This window comes from Manihot esculenta, chromosome 16 (genome assembly GCF_001659605.2).
Source record: "Manihot esculenta cultivar AM560-2 chromosome 16, M.esculenta_v8, whole genome shotgun sequence".
Taxonomy (NCBI): domain Eukaryota; kingdom Viridiplantae; phylum Streptophyta; class Magnoliopsida; order Malpighiales; family Euphorbiaceae; genus Manihot; species Manihot esculenta.
In genome coordinates this window covers 2,982,126-3,002,457 of record NC_035176.2, presented here as the reverse complement: position 1 = coordinate 3,002,457, position 20,332 = coordinate 2,982,126, and the positions used below count along the sequence as shown (strand labels likewise).

At 31.9% G+C, this 20,332-nt stretch overlaps 1 protein-coding gene across 1 annotated transcript; it reads left to right on the top strand.

Annotated features, from left to right (window-relative positions):
* Window positions 1-12,902: 12,902 nt before the first annotated feature.
* Window positions 12,903-18,494, top strand: LOC110602893 (50S ribosomal protein L21, mitochondrial). Its single transcript, XM_021740476.2, has 5 exons — window positions 12,903-13,424; window positions 13,543-13,623; window positions 14,618-14,719; window positions 17,841-17,915; window positions 18,047-18,494. Exons 1-5 carry the CDS (start codon window positions 12,987-12,989, stop codon window positions 18,164-18,166), a joined length of 816 nt encoding a protein of 271 aa, XP_021596168.1. The 5' UTR covers window positions 12,903-12,986; the 3' UTR covers window positions 18,167-18,494.
* Window positions 18,495-20,332: the final 1,838 nt, after the last annotated feature.

Genomic DNA, 20,332 nt, shown 5'->3' with positions numbered 1-20,332 from the left:
TTCTTTTAACTTAATTTTTATGTTTCGTAAAATTTATAATTTAATAATTCAATTCTCTTAAATTTTGTGAGAATTAATTTTGTACTAAAAATAAATTTGATCAAAATTGATTGGCTTTTGCAAGAAATTATTTAAATTAAAGATACTTATTTCAATATTACTTAATTCCCCATTAAAACACATTTTCTTTCTTTATCTCTTTTTTTTTTCCTCTTCTCTTTTCTCTCTCACTTTTTTCTAACTTTCTCTACCACCAAACACTCCAAAGAGAAATTACAACTTTCTCTGCTTTACTATTTCTCCTATATATCAAAACACTTATATGTATACTTAATTTTAAAATTATTTGATGCATGACCGAATGATTGCTTATTTTTATTTCTTATTTCCCTTTTCATATGACCTTTCTATTACATCTATTTAGATAATTGTTTGAATATTGATTTTGTATTAGTCTTTACGTTGGTTTTGTGGCTTCTAACTCATTATATTTGTAAGCTAGATTACAATCTCTTATACTTATAAATTGTTTGATGAAATGCTTAAGAAATATATGAAATGCTTATATATCTTGAAAGATTTTGTTTATTATCTTTTTTTATCATTTATAATTGGTACTATCTTGTAATTAATTAATCTTGTTTTAATTAAATATGTGGCATCTTTATGTCTAAAACTATTGCTACTTTGGATTGTTGATGATACCAAAATGACATAATGGCATTGGTTGATGATGCTACCATGACCTAGTCTTTCCCAGTTGACTTCCATTACCCATAAGCTACTGTTTCATCATGATGATAGATCCATTCGGATACTTTCTACCTCTACAACTAATAATGTACAATTCTTTCTCTCTAAACACATCTTTAGCTATTCAAAATAAAAATAAAATAATTAACATTAGAGTTTGTGCCATTCTTATATAAGTGTAGAAAATTAAGAGAAACCCGAGCAATATACTGTGTTTGTTATTTAATGAAATGTAAAATTGAAATTCAAAATTAAATTACTTTTTTTATAAATGTATTTGTTTATATATTGATTATTTGATTATAAATATATATTTAAATATTAAGTTTTATATAAATTTTTGGTAGGTAAATGAGAGATTTTGAAAAAATTAGCATTCTTTTATCGATAGCTTATGCGGATTATTTAGTATTTCTATGTTGGATGTATCAATATATGTTTAGGATAGAGAGATTAATTTCTTAAACTAGAGGAGAGAGGAATGACTTGCGACAAGAATTAATGAGCGCCATAGGGACAAGTAAAATTTCACGAAATATACTATGCATGGGACCTAATACTTTTCAACAATTTATTTCAATTCTTCGAGGAAAGGGCCTTTTAAGGAATAACAAATATAGTGTGATTGAAGAACAAGTAGCAAAATTTCTTTACATCTTAGCATGTGATGTTCGTAATCGCACAATGGATTTTTTCTTTCGTCGATCGGGTGAAATTGTTAATCGTCAATTTCATCAAGTTCTTAGGGTAATTATTTCACTTGAAGATCTGTTTTTAGTACAACCAAATAGAATCTCAATCCCTTCAGAAATAGTTCATTATGGAGGGAGATTTTACCCTTATTTTAAAGTAAAAGTAAAGTTATATTCATTAAATTAATTTATTTTAAATGTGGTTAAATTTATTAGTTATTCTTATGAGTTTGCTTGACCTTAATAGTACTGTGTTGGTGCTATTGATGGAATACACGTACGTGTAAAAATTACAAAAGATGATGTTGCAAGATACAGAGGAAGAAAAAGATATCCTGCAATGAATGTGTTGGCTGCTTGTACATTTGACTTAAGATTCACCTACATCCTTCTTGTGTGGGAGAGCTCAACTTTAGACTCTAGAATTTTAGAAAATGCCTTAAGTAGAGAAGATAACTTGATAGTTCCTTCAGGTAACATAATTTTATAAAAATATATTTATATTTATTTTGAAATTAATTATGACAATTATATAATACAAACATTAAATTGTATTTGTTAGGTAAGTTTTATCTAGTTGACACAGGATACATGTTGAGATCAGGATTCATTACACCTTACAGAAACACTCGTTACCACTTGAAAAAATACTCTCAAGGTGCTCCTAAAAATGCAAAAAAAAAAAAAAAACTAGAGATCACGATTCATTGCACCTTATAAAAGCACTCATTACCACTTGAAAGAATACTCTCCAAATGCTCCTGAAAATGAAAAAAAACTATTCAACCTGAGACATTCATCTTTATGTAATGCAATAGAAAGAGCTTTTAGTGTGCTGAAGAAAAGATTTCCCATTATAGCTAGTGGAACTAACCCTCAATATGATGTTGATATTGTTTTAGAAATATTTTTAACATGTTGTATTATACATAATTTTTTAATGGGTGTAGATCCAGATGAAATCTTATTGCAGAAGTTGATAATGAAATTTTAAATAGTGAGTTTGAAAATGAATATGCTACTAGAAGTATTTCTAGAAGTGAAGATGGTAGAAGAGGAGGAATAATCAGAGAGATAATTGCCACGCGAATGTGGCATGATTACGTTCTCATCATTAAACTGTAGTAATGCTTTTGTTATGTAATTTGAAATTAGTTTTAGTTTAGTTGTTTAATTGTGATGTGAGTTTAATTACTTTTAATGAACTTGTATTACTTTATATACCTTTTGTTTGAATTTATTTTAAACTTTTTACTAAATAATATGTATTTTTGTTTAAAAGAAGCAATGTATTTGGATAAAGAAGTCGTTGAAACTAGCCATGGGTGTAATGAAAATAGTGAAGGATACTTAAGATGGACATTTGAAATGGATGGTACAATGCTTGAGCTATTAAAAGAGCAAAAAAGTGAAAGGACAAAAAGAATATAAAAGTTTCTCAGAGATAGCTTATCAAGAGATGGCAAATGAGTTGAAAAAATAGTTTGGTTTACCTATTTCATCATCAAAAGTGATCAATCACTTGAAAACTCTCAAAGTTCAAATGAACTTAGCTCTTGATGCCCTTAAAAAAAGTGGCTTTGGTTGGAATGATATAACCAAAAAGATTGAAGTCAAACTAGAGGTTTGGAATGAGATCATTAAGGTATATTTCTTATTCAAGGTCAAGTTTTATTTTTTCTAATATTAATATATATTTGCTAACTTCTTTTTTTATAGGGCTAATGACAAGATGAAAGTTATTCAAGGTAAAGCATTTCAACATATAGAAATTTTTTGTGAGATCTTTGAAAAAGATCGAGCTATTGGCAATGGAGCAGAGAGTGCAAGTGAAAAATCTAAAAGTCGGGAAAAAGAGAGGAGAAACTTGAACATTTGGTGGCATTGATGAATTGTTTGTAGAAAATGAATTGCACTTAGAAAATTTGATACCATTTGAATATGAAAGCACAATATCAATACCATCTCAAGGTCAATCATGAACTATTCCCTCTATATCAACTTCATCCTCAAAAGGTGTTAAAAGAAAGACACCAATGACATGCACAATAAATAAGGAAATTAAGAAAGTTACAAGTGCGATGAAAGAAATTGCACAATCTATTTTGCAAATTGCCATGTATGGAAGACATATTTGATGTATTGAAGAAAATGGGATTGGAAGGAATGATGCTCTTGGATGTAGTGGATTGGCTTGTGGCTCATTCTAATCTTATAGGAACTTTCTTTGCATGTCCTAAAGAATTGTGTAAGCAATGATTATTTAGAAAATTGAGAAATTGTTAAATGTTGTGGTTTTTAAACATCTCCTTTTAGCAAAGTGCCTTTAAAGTTAAAGACTAAATTTTACTTTCTAAAACTTAATAGTATATTTTGAATTTAATATTATGGATTAATTTTGAGCTTTTCAAGTGAATTTTATTATGTATATATAATAATATATCATGGGATATTGCAAAATTAATTTTTATTATTTTATTTTAAGATTTTGATTTTACTTTATTTTTAAATGAGAAAATTATTTTTTAAATTTAATTATATTAATATTGAAAATTTACCTTTCACGTTGTTTAGTGACATCAAAACTATTATATTATTTTTGTTAATTAAAAAGAAATGGATGTCCCGTTGGATTTAGCTGGTAAAAAAAATGAAAAATTAGATTTTAAATATTAATAATGATATTAATAAATTATTTTTTATAAAATATTTTCAGTTTGATAAAAATTATTGTTATTATAAACATAAACATTAATGTTTAACTTAAAAGGGTAATAAAGTGAATAAATTAGTTTGAATTCATTTCTTATTTATTTCAAATAAAAGAATTTAATTGAATTTTATATTATTTTCAAATTTATTTTAAACAAGAGAATTTTTTCACTTATAAAAATGAATTGAATTTTATTAATGAAATTCAATTCATTTCTTGCAAGAATTACATTCTCCAAATGGTGGCTTCATGAAGTATGTTTTGAGTTTGATTCGTTGGTCTATCAAATTTTGGAGAAGTAAAAATGTATTAATGGAATGTGATAGTAGAAATGATATAAATAATCCTAAAAGTCTATGGCTTGAAATGAAAAAAAAAAAGTCTTAAATATATTAATTTCAAATTTAAGGTCTCTAAGTTGATATTAAAAAAAAAAAATTTGTTAGATGTGATTCTCAAAAACGTATTAAAAACTGAATTTACAACACTAACTAAACTAACTAACTAACTAACTAACTATATATATATATATATATATATATATATATATATATATATATAGCTGCAATTTATAATAGTATATGAATAGGACATTCGTTTTTGCACTGGTCTTCTCTTGAAGATATATTCTCTCTCCACAGTATTTTTATCTTTTAATCAAATGTATTTATTATTTTTCTGTGCAACTTGTGAAATTATGTTCATACCCTTCTATGTGGTCTCATTCTGCTGTCCCACTTGCATGGTTTTCCTGTTTTTTCGGTGCTTGCAATCCTATCTACGTGCCACTATATCTGTCAGCATACTCTTACCCTCATAAAATGGCATCGTCTCCTTATGAGATATTATAATGCTGTTATTGGTTCTTCCCTTAAGAAAAAAGACCCTAAAAAGAAAGATCCCCTCAAAAAGAAATATCATCTCAAAGAGAAAGACTTCAAAAAAGAAGGTCTCACTAAGTGATCAAACATAATTTAACTATATTTTTATCATTATTATTGATGCTAAATTACACATTTTCTAGCTAATTTTGTGCTTTTGATCATACTTTGCAGAAAATGATGAAAAATGAAGATTTGGTGAAAAATGGTTTAAAATGCTGAAAAGTTGATTTAGCCGGAGCAATTTGGGCAAATCACCCTCAAGAATGATCAAGAAAGGCTGCACAAGTGGATGGAAGAAGAAGCCAAAACTCAAGTTTTGATATGCCAAAATCGATTTGCCAAAATCACTGGCCAAATCGCCAGAAGCCAGTGACAGTTGAAACTCAAAAGTGTCTTGCTGAAATGATTGGGGCAAGTGATTTTCCCAAATCGACTGTCACCAGCAAAAAAGTGCAGAAATGCAGGAATTGCAAAATTCGAATTTTAAGAGTTCTATCATATCTCAAATACATCAAGACACATCTGAAGTATATTAAACACTCTACAAAAAGAATTTTTTCACCCAAAAAAGTCTATTTATGAAGAAATACAAGTAAGAAAGGAATCAAATATCAAGTCAAAAAAGAATTCCATCTCATAAAGGACTGATCTAGGGTTTTTGCATCTATGAAAAGGTAGTAACCAGCAGCAAACATCAAACCAATTTTCGGCAGAGCATCAACAACACCGCATCTTCTCCTTTTCTTCTTTCTTTTCTCTTTATGTATTCTTTGCCCACCATAAGTGGCTAAACACACCTTCCTCTAGTTGAAGTGGGGGAAATTTCAGTTTAATTATGAATTGGGAGATCTGAAACTTTATTGTCAAACTTCTATTTTTTTCAGTATTTATGCAACTTGTTCTTCATGTTATTATTGCCTTGCTATTAGAATCAATAGGACCCGTTGCTTTTAATTGCGAAGTAATATGTTGTTAGTTTTGAATAATTTAGGTCCGTAATTGTTTAGATTGTTTGAGCACAAGTAACAATAGATTGCATGATCTAACTAAACCACGCGGTTGACAAAGTTAGAATTAGGTTTCTCTATTTCATGAAACAGTTAACAGTTGAAAAGTGAAGAACATCAAGGGCGTTCCTTGGCAACTTGTTAACTTGTATTTGATTGGCAAACGTTTTCTAATTAAACTAAAATTAAGGAGGAATTTAGTTGTGTGGAGCGTCTTCCACAATCTAAACTAATTTATTGAAATAAATAGAAGAATTAAAGTATCAATTATTAATTCCAAACTGAAATGGATCCTATACTTCAACTAGAGCCTTTTTATTATTGATTTACTCATCTTTAATAATTGATTTCTTTTACTACTTTAGTTTTAATTTTAAGTTTATCAACATCAAAACCACCCCCTTTTATTTTACTTTTATTGTTGATTTGCCAAAGTCATTGTTAGGGAAGTCCTTAGTATTAAATCCCTGTGGATTCGACCCCCTATTGCCACTATCTACAGTTCTTAATTATTGATTACTAATAGGTTTATTTTTTACGATTTTGACAACCGCTATCACTAAGGTAAAATCCGGAGGGGCAGACTATTAAGGTCAGGTTGGAAAGGCAAGACCCGAAAAGGCAAACCACTAAGGTCAGGTTGGAAGGACAAGGCCGGAAGGGCAGACTACTAAGGTTAGGTTGAAAGTGCATACCACTAAGGTCAGGTTGGAAGGGCAAGACCCGGAAGGATAGACTACTGAGGTCAGATCAGAAGGGCAAGGCCGGAAGAGTAAGATCTAGAAGGACATACCACTAAGATCAGGCTGAAAGAGCATATCACTAAGGTCAGGTAGGAAGGAAAGGCCGAAAGGATAGACCAGTAAGGTCAGACATTCCAAAAGGAAGACTAGCAAGGTCAGACCCTTTCAAAAGTTCAGACCAGCAAGTTCAGACCTTTTAAAAGGAAGATCACTAAGGTCCGACCTTCCAAAAGAGCATACCACCAAGATCAGACCTTTCAAAAGAAGAACACTAATGTTAGACCTTCAAAAAGGAAGACTTCAAAAAGGAAGGTTTCACTAAGATAAGACTCGAAAGAGCATACCATTAAGGTCAAACTGGAAGGGTAAACCACTAAGGTTAGGTCGGAAAGGCAAGACTGGAAGGGCAGACCACTAAGGTCAGGCTGCAAGGACAAGGCTGAAATGACAAGACCTAGAAGCGTAGACCACCAAGGTCAAGTCGGAAGGACAAGGCTAGAAGGGTAGACCACCAAGGCAGACTTTTCAAAAGGAAGATCAGCAAGGTCAAACCCTTTCAAAAGGAATACTACCAAGGTCAAACCTTTCGAAAGGAAGACTACCAAGGTTCGACTTTCCAAAAGAGTATACCACCAAGATCAGACCTTCCAAAGAAAGAATACTAAGGTTAGACCTTCCAAAAGGAAGACCACCAAAGTCAAACTTTCCAAAAATAGCAGACTATTAAAAGACCTTCCAAAGGAAGAACACTAAGGTTAAACCTTCCAAAAAGAAGACCACAAAGACTAGACCTTCCAAAAGAGTAGACCATTAAAGTCAGACTTTTCAAAAAGAAGACTAGCAAGGGGTAGACCATTAAAGTCGGCTAGAAGGGCAAACCACTAAGGTTAAGTCGGAAGGGAAAGACCGGAAGAGGCAGACTTTCCAAAAGGAAGACTAGCAAAATCAAAGCCTTTTAAAAGAAAGACCACTAAGGTCCGACCTTCCAAAAGAGCATACTACTAAGGTAAGACCTTCCAAAGGAAGAATGCCAAGTTATTTTATCATGCTCATCCTTTGTGTTTTTCAATCAATTCCTTCATTCTTGAAGGAATTCTATCTTAATATTAAATGTGAACCTCAATATAATATTTTTATGTATATATTTATTATAATAACTTTAAATTTAACTATATTATAATAAATATATAATATATTCGTTACAAAAAATGAAATCTTAATATATTTAAAGTAATATCACTTCAACATTGCATGGGTTTAAGACTAGTATAGAAAAAAACTCGGTTGCAATTTGCAACAATATATGAATAGTATCAATTTTGCCTTGCGAATATTTATTTTTGTCCTGCCCTTTTCTTCGAGACATATTCTCTCTCTATAGCTTTTTTGTCTTTTAATTAGCTGTATTTATTGCTTTTCTGTACAGTCTATGAAATTGCGTTTGTAATACCGGCTAGATTCCAGTATCGGAATTCCTACCGTCCGGTGGAATCTCGGATGTCGAAAACCTCTAGAAAGGTAAAAACATGTTTTTATAAAATGTTTTAATGTATTTTATGATTTTAAGTAAGAAAGAAATTGATTTTTGAATGAAAAAGACCATGGAGGGAAATCCAGGTTCGGCCGCCGAACTTGCATGAGTTTTGGAGGCACCTTATGCTTCCGAAGGTGGCCTGGCCAGCCCCTATAAGAAGCCCTATGGCCGAAAATGGGCGAGTTTCTTCCCCATTTCTGGCCAGAGGTGAGTTCATGCCCTCCTATGGTTGATTTTGTTGATTTTTCCTCAAATCTTTCAAGTTTTAACAAGCGTTTACTTGGTTTTGAAGAATTTTGAGCTTAAGACAAGTTTTTGGAGTTTGGAGACCCAAGGAGCTAGATCTCTCCCATCTCCGAGTTGGATCGCCTCTCCTCTCGATCTTCAAGAGGTAAGAGTAGATCCTCACCTCTTTTCATGTTTTGGTTAAGTTTCATGAAGATTCATGGGGTAGAAATGCATGATTAGGTTAGTTGTATATGTATGTTTAGGTTAATGTTGGGGTTTAGGATAGTTTGAGACCCCTAGATGCTTGGTGGTATGTGTTTGCATTGCATGTTGTAGAATAGCTAAATGCATGATTGAATGGTTTGGGAGGCTAAATGTGCATGAGGAGGCTAAGTTCTGCCCTTTGGAAGAACTCAGGTTCGGCAGCCGAAGGCACTTTCGGCCGCCGAACCTGCCTGTGGAGGCAAACTTTTGGCTGCCGAACCCTGCCCCCGAAAGTGAACTTTCGGCTCTGGAAGGGAGTTTCGGCCGCCGAAGGTGCCGCCGAACATGCACGAGTTTCGGATCTGGAAGGAACCTTCGGCCGCCGAAGGTGCATGACTTTCGGCTCTGGAGGGACTTTCGACCGCCGAACCTGCCGCCGAAAGTGCGATGTTCAGCCTTCCTTTGCATGATTTCTATGATTGTTTTAAGGTGTTTTAGGGGGTTTTTTAGGGAGTATTTTAGAGTCATGTTCATGGATGTTTGGTCCCTCATTTGAGTCCACCTGTGTAGGTTCGGACCCGAGGAACCAAGGACCCCAGCAGTGAGATAGCTGCTTCAGTATCTTTTCAGAGCTAGCCTAAGGTGAGTAGAATAACTCTTTATGTTTCAAAGCAAATAATGAAAGTTTTAGCATGATTCACGCATCATGAATGCCATGAGATATATTAGGTTGTTTGCATTAGAATTCACGAATATGTTGCATTGCATATTATGTTGTTGATGTGGATGAACGTTGAATGATCCATTAGCCCTCGTATGGTATGATATGATATGATGATGATACGGTACGAAAGTCCAGGAAGACCCATTCTACGTCCCTGGCACTATGTAAGAGAAAGTCCAAGAAGACCCATTCTACGTCCCTGGCACATTGGAATGTTATGACATGTTATGTAAGGGAAAGACCAGGACCTATTCTACGTTCTGGCACTATTGAAAATGTAGAGGGATATTGGTGACAAGTTCATCTTTAATGTGAATTGTTTGTGATGTGATGCATTTCATGAAAGCATGAATTTTTAATATAATGTTTTTATTATTCTGCTCACTGGGCTCTAGTAGCTCACCCCCATTCCCTTAATCCCCCAGGTTTGCAGGTACGGGATGGACCAAGATGTCAGCAAGAGTAAAGTCATGTTTTATGTAATAGCTAGTTGTAGACATGAAAAAGACATTGAAATGTAAAGTATAGTAATGTAATGTAATGTAATGTAATGTAATGTAATGTAATGATGCATATTGAGGTTTAGAGTTGTGCTTGACCCTAGTATGTAAAGTAAATCCCTTTTTGCACATGATCTATGAAATGTTTTATTGATGACTTATGTAAACCAAGCTTAATGTATGATATGTTACCCCATTGGAGCATTTGATGAGGGCTCCAATGTGGGGATTTATGTTTATGAGTTTGTGTATGCACAGGTTAAGCTTGGTAAATGAAAGAGAAAATTTAAAATTTTTATGTTTGTATTTGATCATGTATGGGATTTAACAGGTATACAGGACGTATGTTAGGCTTGCTACGGGTCCCGGCGGCCTTATGACGATCTGGATCCTAGCGCCGGTAGCGGTCCGATTTCCGGGTCGTTACAGCGTTCATATCCTTCTGCGTGATCTTATTCTATTGCCCCCTTGCATGGTTTCCTTGTCTTTTCGGTGCTTACAATCATTGGCTTTCTATTTGTGTGTCATTATACCTGCTAGCATATGCCCACCCTCACAAAATGGCATTGTCTCCTTATGAGATGTTACGATGTCGTATTGCGCTACTGTTAGTTTTTCCCTCAAGAAGGAAGACCCTAAAAGGAAAGATCTTCCTAAAAAAGAAAGATCTCAAAGAGGAAGGTCTCATTGAGGTAAGACCTGGAAAGATAAACCACTAAGGTCAGGTTGGAAAGGTAAGACCCGGAAGCAACAGACCACTAAAGTCAAGGTGAAAGGGTAAGACGCAAAAGGGCAAACCACTAAAGTCAGATCAAAAGGGTAAGGTCGAAAAGGCAAACCACTAAAATCAAGTTGGAAGGACAAACCACTAAAAATAGGTCGGAAATTACTATTAAATATATTTAAAAATTACTATTTATATTATTATTCAATTTTTTTATTTGTATCAATAATTTTATAATAATAATTTGCTTTTATTTTATTTTGATTAAAATATCAATTGACTTTTTTTAAATTCATTTAATATGCTTATTATTTAGCATTATTTTTAAAATTATAATTAAAAAAAGGGAAAATTACTTTTTAGTCCCTGAGGTTTAACGTAATTAACACTTCTGTCCCTCTATTTTGGCAACCCAACACTTAAGTCCCTCACTTTCTCTTCCGTCCAAATTCGTAGTCCTTCCGTCCATTTAAACCGTTTGGTCAAAGAGTCAAAAGTGAGATGTGATGATTTTTTCCAAAAATACCCTTCTTTCAATGTAAAATTCCAGAAGAAGAAGAAGAAGAAGAAGAAGAAGAAGAAGAAGAAGAAAAAGAAGAAAGAAGAAGAAGAAGAAAAAGTTGCTGGGTAGGAAGAAGAAGAAGAAGAAGAAGAAGAAGAAGAAGAAGAAGAAGAAGAAGAAAGAAGAAGAAGAAGAAGAAAAAGTTGCTGGGTAGGAAGAAGAAGAAGAAGAAGAAGAAGAAAGAAGAAGAAGAAGAAAAAGTTGCTGGGTAGAAAGAAGAAGAAGAAGAAGAAGAAGAAGAAGAAAAAGAAGAAAGAAGAAGAAGAAGAAGAAAAAGTTGCTGGGTAGAAAGAAGAAGAAGAAGAAGAAGAAGAAGAAGAAAAAGAAGAAAAAAGAAGAAAAAGAAGAAAGAAGAAGAAGAAGAAGAAAAAGTTGCTGGGTAGGAAGAAGAAGAAGAAGAAGAAGAAGAAGAAGAAGAAGAAGAAGAAGAAGAAGAAAGAAGAAGAAGAAGAAGAAGAAGAAGAAAGAAGAAGAAGAAGAAGAAAAAGTTGCTGGGTAGGAAGAAGAAGAAGAAGAAGAAGAAGAAAGAAGAAGAAGAAGAAAAAGTTGCTGGGTAGAAAGAAGAAGAAGAAGAAGAAGAAGAAGAAAAAGAAGAAAGAAGAAGAAGAAGAAGAAAAAGTTGCTGGGTAGAAAGAAGAAGAAGAAGAAGAAGAAGAAGAAGAAAAAGAAGAAAAAAGAAGAAAAAGAAGAAAGAAGAAGAAGAAGAAGAAAAAGTTGCTGGGTAGGAAGAAGAAGAAGAAGAAGAAGAAGAAGAAGAAGAAGAAGAAGAAGAAGAAGAAGAAGAAGAAGAAGAAGAAGAAGAAGAAGAAAGAAGAAGAAGAGGGTTAATTTTGTCAATTCACGTGTCCCAAACGGCTATTTTAGACGGAAGGACTACGAATTTGGACGGAAGAGAAAGTGAGGGACTTAAGTGTTGGGTCGCCAAAATAGAGGGACAGAAGTGTTAATTACGTTAAACCTCAGGGACTATAAAATAATTTTCCCTTAAAAAAATAATCTTATTAAATATATTAGTTATGAAGTATTAAAAATAATTTAAAATAATATTTAATATAATTTAGTTTAAATATATTAAAAATAATAAAATATTTTTTTAAAATATTTTTTTAAATTATTCTTTTAATACTTTTTATAAATTATATTAATATTTAGAGTAAATTTAAAAAAAATAGTAATATATGAATTCAGATTTAGTTTAATTTGATTAAATGTTTAAAAGAATATAAAGTATTAAAAAATAATTTAAAATAATATTTAATACGATTTGATTTAAAAATTAAAAATAATAAAATTATTTTTTAAATTATTTTTTTAAATTATTTTTTAACTTTAAAATATAATACTAATTCATCATTTTTATAAATTATAATAATATTTAGAATAAAATTTAAAAATTAATAATATATAAATTTAATATTTAATTATTTAATTTGATCTAATTAAGTGATTAAAAATATATAATTAACTTTCATTTCTCTATCTCTTCAAAAAATTAATAAAATAAATAATTATCAAAAAATTACCAATTATTTTTTAACTATATAAACAACATTAAAATATTAAAATTTAATTAAAAAATAAATATAATTACAACAAAAAGTAACTCTATAATTTTATTCAATAGGCCAGGCCTTGCTAAACCCTAATGTAAAGCCCTGCACTAGTTGAGCTCAGTTATTCAGTATTCACACCCACATCAACCACCACCACCGGCAGCCATGGCGCAGAGACGGTGTCTCCACACCCTAAGCCGTCAAGCCACAGCGCTCCTCTCTTCAAGCCCTATCACACTGCATCAATCTTTCACGGTTTCACCTCCTTTCACCAATCCTAATTCTGTCAAAGCTCTCCTCATCGCCAGATCCTCTCACATTTTTTCCAACGCGGACTCCACCTGGGGTTCCATCTGGTCTCACCATCATCCCCGCTATTTATCGTCGGATTCTCGTGATACAAGAGAAAACGATGAGGAAGATGAAGAGACAGAGGGAGAGGAGAGCGATGGAGAGGAGGAAATGAGTTCTGATTTGAAGAGAGAGTATTCGGAGGAGGAGAAGGAAGCGGAGGCTGCCGCAATTGGCTACAAAGTAGTTGGACCACTCCAGAAGTCCGACCTTGGCTTTAAACCATATGAGCCTGTTTTCGCTGTTGTTCAGGTTCATTTGATTTGATGCCATTCCTTGTCTCGCCTTCTCGGGTCTTCTTTAGATGTTGAGATCATGTTGAGTTTTCTCATCTCTTTTTTGTTTCTTTTTAATTATTATCATTATGTAGATTGGTTCACATCAATTCAAGGTGAGCAATGGGGATTGCATTTTCACCGAGAAATTGAAATTCTGCGAAGTAAATGACAAGGTGAGTTCCATTTGTGCTTGTTAATTCTCCTGCATTGGTGCTTGGTATCTTGGGAGTTTTTTAGACTCGTTTATTGCCTCTTGTTGAACAAAAACTGCGCTTTATCAAATCCTAGTCCACACTTCTAATTTTCCATCCAAACATAAGGTTTGATAATTTTTCCAAAATGCTAAGAGTCTAAGCGGATAGACAAAAATAATATGTTATGTATGATGCATTCATGAGAATTCGGTTGATTCTTACTAGGAACAGCTTGAAGAAAACCTCCTTAGTGCGAACAGAAACTACTTGCGCGAAAATTAGTATGTTTAGATGACTTGAAGATTGGAGGATATTATGTTGATGAAGCAACATCTTGGTGTATAGTGGACAGGACACTTATCACACTTATGTTTAAATGCAGTCCAAAATCTGGGTCTGAGTTAGTAGGAACTCAGATCGACAGTTTGTGAGGCTAAGTTGAGATGATGAGTGGTAGTATGCTTGGAAACAAATCTTCTTTGGCTTGAGTTTTTGTGTAACTAGTTCCACAAAACTTCTGGATTCTCATGTAAGTGAAGCAGACATGCAGCTAATCCTAACAGTGGAAATTGATATTTATTCTATCTTCATGCCTTGAGATTAAAGGAGATGGCTAAGCAATATGAAATAAGTTCAGATGCTATGACGAGTACAATTCTGTAGTCCCATATTTGTTCTCATATATGCACAAAATGAACTTAAGTTTGTTACTCTCACTGGCTTGTTATGCTTGCTTTTCTCTGAATCTCTGTACCTTGCTTCAATAGAAGAATGAAGGCATCTTTTTGAGGGCTAAAATTGACATTGATGAGGTTATCCTTGATGTCATTTATGTAATTTTCAGATAGTTATCTGGAATATTTGTCTATAGTTTTTTTTTTTTTTTTAAAAAAGAAGAATAAAAAGGACTTATTTTAGACAATAATACCAACAACCTGAATTTAGTTGATGCTACATGGTTTTTCTATTGCAGTTGATTTTGAACAAGGTTCTCTTATTGGGATCAAGCACTCAAACAATTGTTGGAAGGCCTACATTGCCAGATGCAGCTGTTCATGCAGTGGTTGAGGAGCATGTAAGTGTGGCAGACCTAATCCCTCTTTGTTTGTCACTCTCATACGTGTATGCACAAAAATCTGCATTAACTCACATGCTTATGGATTTTTGAAAGTGCAACTCGTTAGACCATTCATGTATCCAATTGAATGAATTTGATCAATTTCTTTATGTTTTGATGGTAAATATTTCCTGCAAAGTTATGAATGAGAGAGAAACAAGTTAATAAAGCTATATGTTAAATTTCTTGAAGCTTCATGGGAAAATATTAATTGAATGAGATGATGTGTGGAAATGGTCTCTAGTGAAACCTTTCTGAAGACCTCCGCTGAGAAAAAAAAAGAACAGGTATCTGATGAATCTAGCTTCATGGGTGATGTGAAAGTTCCTTATTTTGTGACCCTTGTTTTTTTTTTTCCCAACAGAAAAAACTGTGCTACTTTTTCTTTTTCATTCTCACTTCTTATATTTTATTAGTCGGGATAAAGTGAGAAACAAAGAGAAATACAATTCAATCTTGCATGGCATGTGGTAGCTTTCTGTTCGATGTGGAATTTATGGTAGAAACGAAAGACTTGAATGGTTGATGTTGTGGAGAAGTTGATAAGGGGGATAAACCAAATATTGAGTTCTTCCCTTTTCTGTTTGGCTGTCTGTTTCCAAATCTTTCAAGTTCTTTTGGTTCATTGTTTCTATTTGTTGCATTTTTTTCAGCTTTAGCATTACCTGATTTTGTATTGTTTTCATTTTGTTCTGTTCTTTGCTTGGATTCATCCCATTTTATTTTCTAAGACAAACTATCAGTTAAATAGGTAGAATAAGACTATCAGTTCTATATGGTAATTTTTTACAAGTCAACATAAATGTTACAGGCCTAACTCCCACCCATTTCCTCTCTGTAAAAAGATAATATTTTATTATTGTATTTCACAATAGAGATTACAATCTATTTATACATAAGAGACAGTATCTAAACAAGAAAAAAAATCAAGTACATGATTATACAATCCTAAGATTAAGCAACTGATTCATCTATCAATATTTACTTTCTATATTAACATATTTACTTCCTATAACCTATAACGCTCCCCCTCAAGTTGGAGCATAAATGTTAATCATGTCCAACTTGTTATATATATAATCAATTTAGGTCATAAGAACAACCAACCCAAAACAATCAAAATAAACAAAGGATCAGAAGAATAGAACCCGTGAACAGTAACTCGTGAACAGTAGTCATGAATAGTTCCCGTGAACAATATGCGATGAACAGTGCCTGATGTCTCCAAATGTTACCCTTTATGGGTAACCCAAATTCTCAGAACCCTAAGTCTCTAAATGTTACCCTTTATGAGTAATCCCGATAAAAAGAGTCTTAAATCTCCAAATGTTACTCTTTATGGATAACTCAAATGAACAGAGTTCTAAGTCTCCAAATGTTATATGGGTAATCCCGATGAACAGAGTTTAAGTCTCCAGATGTTACCCTTTATGAGTAACCCAAATGAACAGAGCTCTAAGTCTTCAAATGTTACTCTTTATGGATAAACCAAATGAACGGAGTCCTAAGTCTTCAAGTGTTACCCTCTATTGGTAATCCAAATGAACAACCCAAATGAATAAAGCCCTGAGCCTCCAAATGTTACTATGGATAACCCAAATGAATAGTATCAAAAAACGCTTCCACTCAAACGGCAAACGAACCATAAGTCTCTAAATGTTACCCTTTATGAGTAATCCTGATAAAAAGAGTCTTAAATCTCCAAATGTTACTCTTTATGGATAACTCAAATGAACAGAGTTCTAAGTCTCCAAATGTTATATGGGTAATCCCGATGAACAGAGTTTAAGTCTCCAGATGTTACCCTTTATGAGTAACCCAAATGAACAGAGCTCTAAGTCTTCAAATGTTACTCTTTATGGATAAACCAAATGAACGGAGTCCTAAGTTTCCAAGTGTTACCCTCTATTGGTAATCCAAATGAACAACCCAAATGAATAAAACCCTGAGCCTCCAAATGTTACTATGGATAACCCAAATGAACAGTATCAAAAAACGCTTCCACCCAAACGGCAAACGAACCATAAATCTGATAAGGGGCTGCAAGGCGACTTTAGGTGGACGGTGAGAGACGAATATTACCCTAAATGGATAACACAAAAGAATAGGAGCTCTAAGTCTCCAAAAAAATTTAAATCTCTAATGAGACTCTGATACAATGTAAAAAGATAATATTTTATTATTGTATTTTACAATAGAGATTACAACCTATTTATACATGAGAGACAACATCTAAACAGTAAGGAAAATCAAGTCCATGATTATACAATCCAAATATTAAACAACTGATTCATCTATCAATATTTACTTTCTATATTAACATATTTACTTCCTATAACCTATAACACTCTATTTACGTGGACAATAAATTGCTGTCTCATAATTTGTCTTAGTGGGAAGTATTTGGTGGATTGATGGAAGTTGAAAATGGAAGAAGCCAAACTGATCAGATAGATGGACGAATATATTAGGAAACACAAGATTTGAAAGTGAGCTGATTGAGGTTGGTTGTATAATGTGATTTCTGACACCAATGAAAGCCCCTGTTGAAGGTGCTTGTTATGGATTAAGGGTGAACACAGAAACAGATGATCACTTAAATATGCTTCAGATGAAGGCATGGTTATTTATTGGACTATGCAATTGGATTTGTTAATTTGGTGTAGTGTTAAGAAGCTTCAACTATTGGGGCATTCTTATTTCTAATTTGTCAAAACACTATCTTTTAGACATTAACTGCTTCCTGATTTTACTATAGCATGTGCTTGAACTTGAACATGATCCGATGCTGAAGTTGTGGAAACAAGATTGTTAGGTGATGCAGTTCATTCGTTACTTGGTAGCGTTAAGTGGAGCAGTTTTCACTATTGTTGAACTAACTTGGAATTTTTGTCTTGAATGTCGCATACATTTTGAGGACAGATTAATTTAACCATCATCTGCTTTTGAACTGTGATATTATTTTGGCCAAATTTTTAATTAACAAAAATTTTATTGGTCTCGGCAGTCAGTGTGTTGTTTTGTTTACTAGGTTATGCATATGAACCTTAATTACTGTATTTCCTTCTACTTCTCACAGGCATTAGATGCAAAAGTAATTATCTTCAAGAAGAAGAGAAGAAAGAATTATCGCCGAACCAAAGGACATCGCCAGGTAAGCCATGGATCATTTATCTAAACAGTTGTAATTTTTTAAATCCAAGTATGTTAGATTTTTGTTTCTATTGACCCATTGTTAGTTTTTGTTTCTCTTAAACCATTGTCCTATGCAATGCTGCTTTTCAGGAACTGACTAAGCTGAGAATAACTGATATTCAAGGAATTGAGAAACCAGAAATGAAAGTTGATCCAAAGCCTAAAAAGTCAGGTGTTAAGCAACAAGAAAAGGTTGCTGTTGCTGCTTAGGAGGGATTTTCCTCGGACCATAGGTTGATACAATGGCTTCCCAAGCTTAAAATTGCGGAGGTGCAACTTTGTGATGCTATTTGATGGGCACCTTTTCATTCCTGCTTATCAAATGTACATTTTGGATGCCATAGGAGGCAGAAAATTGTCATTTTACCAGGTACTTTTGTAGGATTGGTATGCTGGAATATGCTATTTCTCCTCAAATTTTTGTAATTCTTGTTATTGTATTTGTATTTACCATTCTACTCATGACACCTCAGTCAATAGTACACTCTTGCCCTTGATAGAGTGATCCATAAGGATTAATAAATTATTATTGGTTGCACTTTATTGGCGTATTTGTTATTAAATAGTAGGGCTGTTGGTCAGTAAAATTTAAAATGTTTACGAAAATTTATATTTATATTTATATTCAATACTTTAAATTTTAGATAATAAAATTAAATTTTTTCAATTTGCTACTATAATAGTCATGAATTTAGAAAAGTTAATAGTAAATTATAATATGATCTCTAAAGTTCTATTTAATTGATAAAATAATCTTTAAATATATATATTTATTACAATAATATTATTTTTTTAATTTTATTATTTATTTTCTATTTCACTTTTATATGATATCATAAATTATTAATAAAAACTTAAAATATAAAAAAATTATAATTTAAAATATATAATATTTTATTTTATTTAAAATATTATTATTTAAAGTAAAAATTTTTAAATATAAAAAATATACATTTAATTAATAATATTGAATATAAACATTTAATACAATACTTTAATATATATTATTTATATGTGATTTTATTTAATAAGAATTTATTTATAATAAATATTTATTTAATATAATATATTTAATATGAAATGTGATAAATATAAAATATATTTAATTTTAATATAAAATTTAAATTAAAAGGCTATTATTAATAATAGTATAAAATTTTTAAAATATATCATGATTTATCATTAATTATTTTAAATTTAATTTAATACTTTTTAACTATAATTATGATAAATTAAAAAGGTTTAATTTTAGGCTTGCTTAATGATGTACTCTTCCAAGAAAAATGACTGCTGAAATGTGAATCAGCCATTGAATTGCTATTTAATAGAGTGGTGTACATATGAATTTCAGTTAGGCTGGCCAATTAAAAATATATATTATATAAATACTGTAAATAAAAAAAAATATATATATATATATATATATATACTCCCACATTACAGTAATCCTCTTTTAGTTTTCATGTTTTGAAATCTTGCATGTTAGCTCAGCATGACACGGAGAAGATTTGTAGTCTTAGGTGTTGATCGATTCTCTGAAAAACAACGGGATGGTTGATGATAGTTTTACTGTATACAGTGTAAATTATTTTATAATTTAAAAAAATTTTATACACATTTTATAAGTATGGTACAATTATGGATCTCTTTTCAAAAAAAAAAAAAAAAAGAAACTCTTTTATTTATCAAATCATCGACTTTATATATATATATATATATACACATTTTGGAGGAAAACATCCTGAAAAACTAGAAAATATTACCTCGTTAAGGGCACCAATCTAAGCTATTTTATTTCTTCTCCATTCCAATATAAGAAATAAGAATCTTTTTTAATAGAGGGTCTACAAAATTTACAAAATAATCATTCACACGATTTATTTTTCTATAACAATGGTATAACCAAATACTTCATGGTGTAAATTGAAGAAATTTATACCGTAAAAATAATCCCTTCAACTAATAACTAAATACCACATCCTTCATGAGACGGTAAATCTAAAGCCAACTGAGTATTCATATTCACTTTCACCCAATAAAAATCCAGCTTTTATATATAAGATAAACTATAGATAAGACCCTGTAATTCAGCTATAATAACACTGCACCCAATCAATATAATAGTCTACGATCTAGCTCCATATAGTTATGAATCACTAGGAGTGAGCAGTATTCGGTTCAAATCGAAAAAATCGACCGAACCGAATTGATTTAAAATTTTGATTCGATTTTTTATACATTTCGGTTCGGTTCGATTCGGTTTTTAATTTCAGAAATTTCGGTTATTTCGGTTCGGTTCGGTTTTGATAAAAAAAATTTAAAAAAACCGAACCGAACTGATTAGTGATAATAATATATTTTTTCAATAATATAGAG

Coding starts and splice junctions, on each gene's coding strand:
- LOC110602893 (XM_021740476.2), top strand. CDS start 12,987: ATGGCGCAGAGACGGTGTCTCCACACCCTAAGCCGTCAAGCCACAGCG. Junction 13,624..14,617: donor TCTGCGAAGTAAATGACAAG/GTGAGTTCCATT, acceptor TTTCTATTGCAG/TTGATTTTGAACAAGGTTCT. Junction 14,720..17,840: donor ATGCAGTGGTTGAGGAGCAT/GTAAGTGTGGCA, acceptor TACTTCTCACAG/GCATTAGATGCAAAAGTAAT.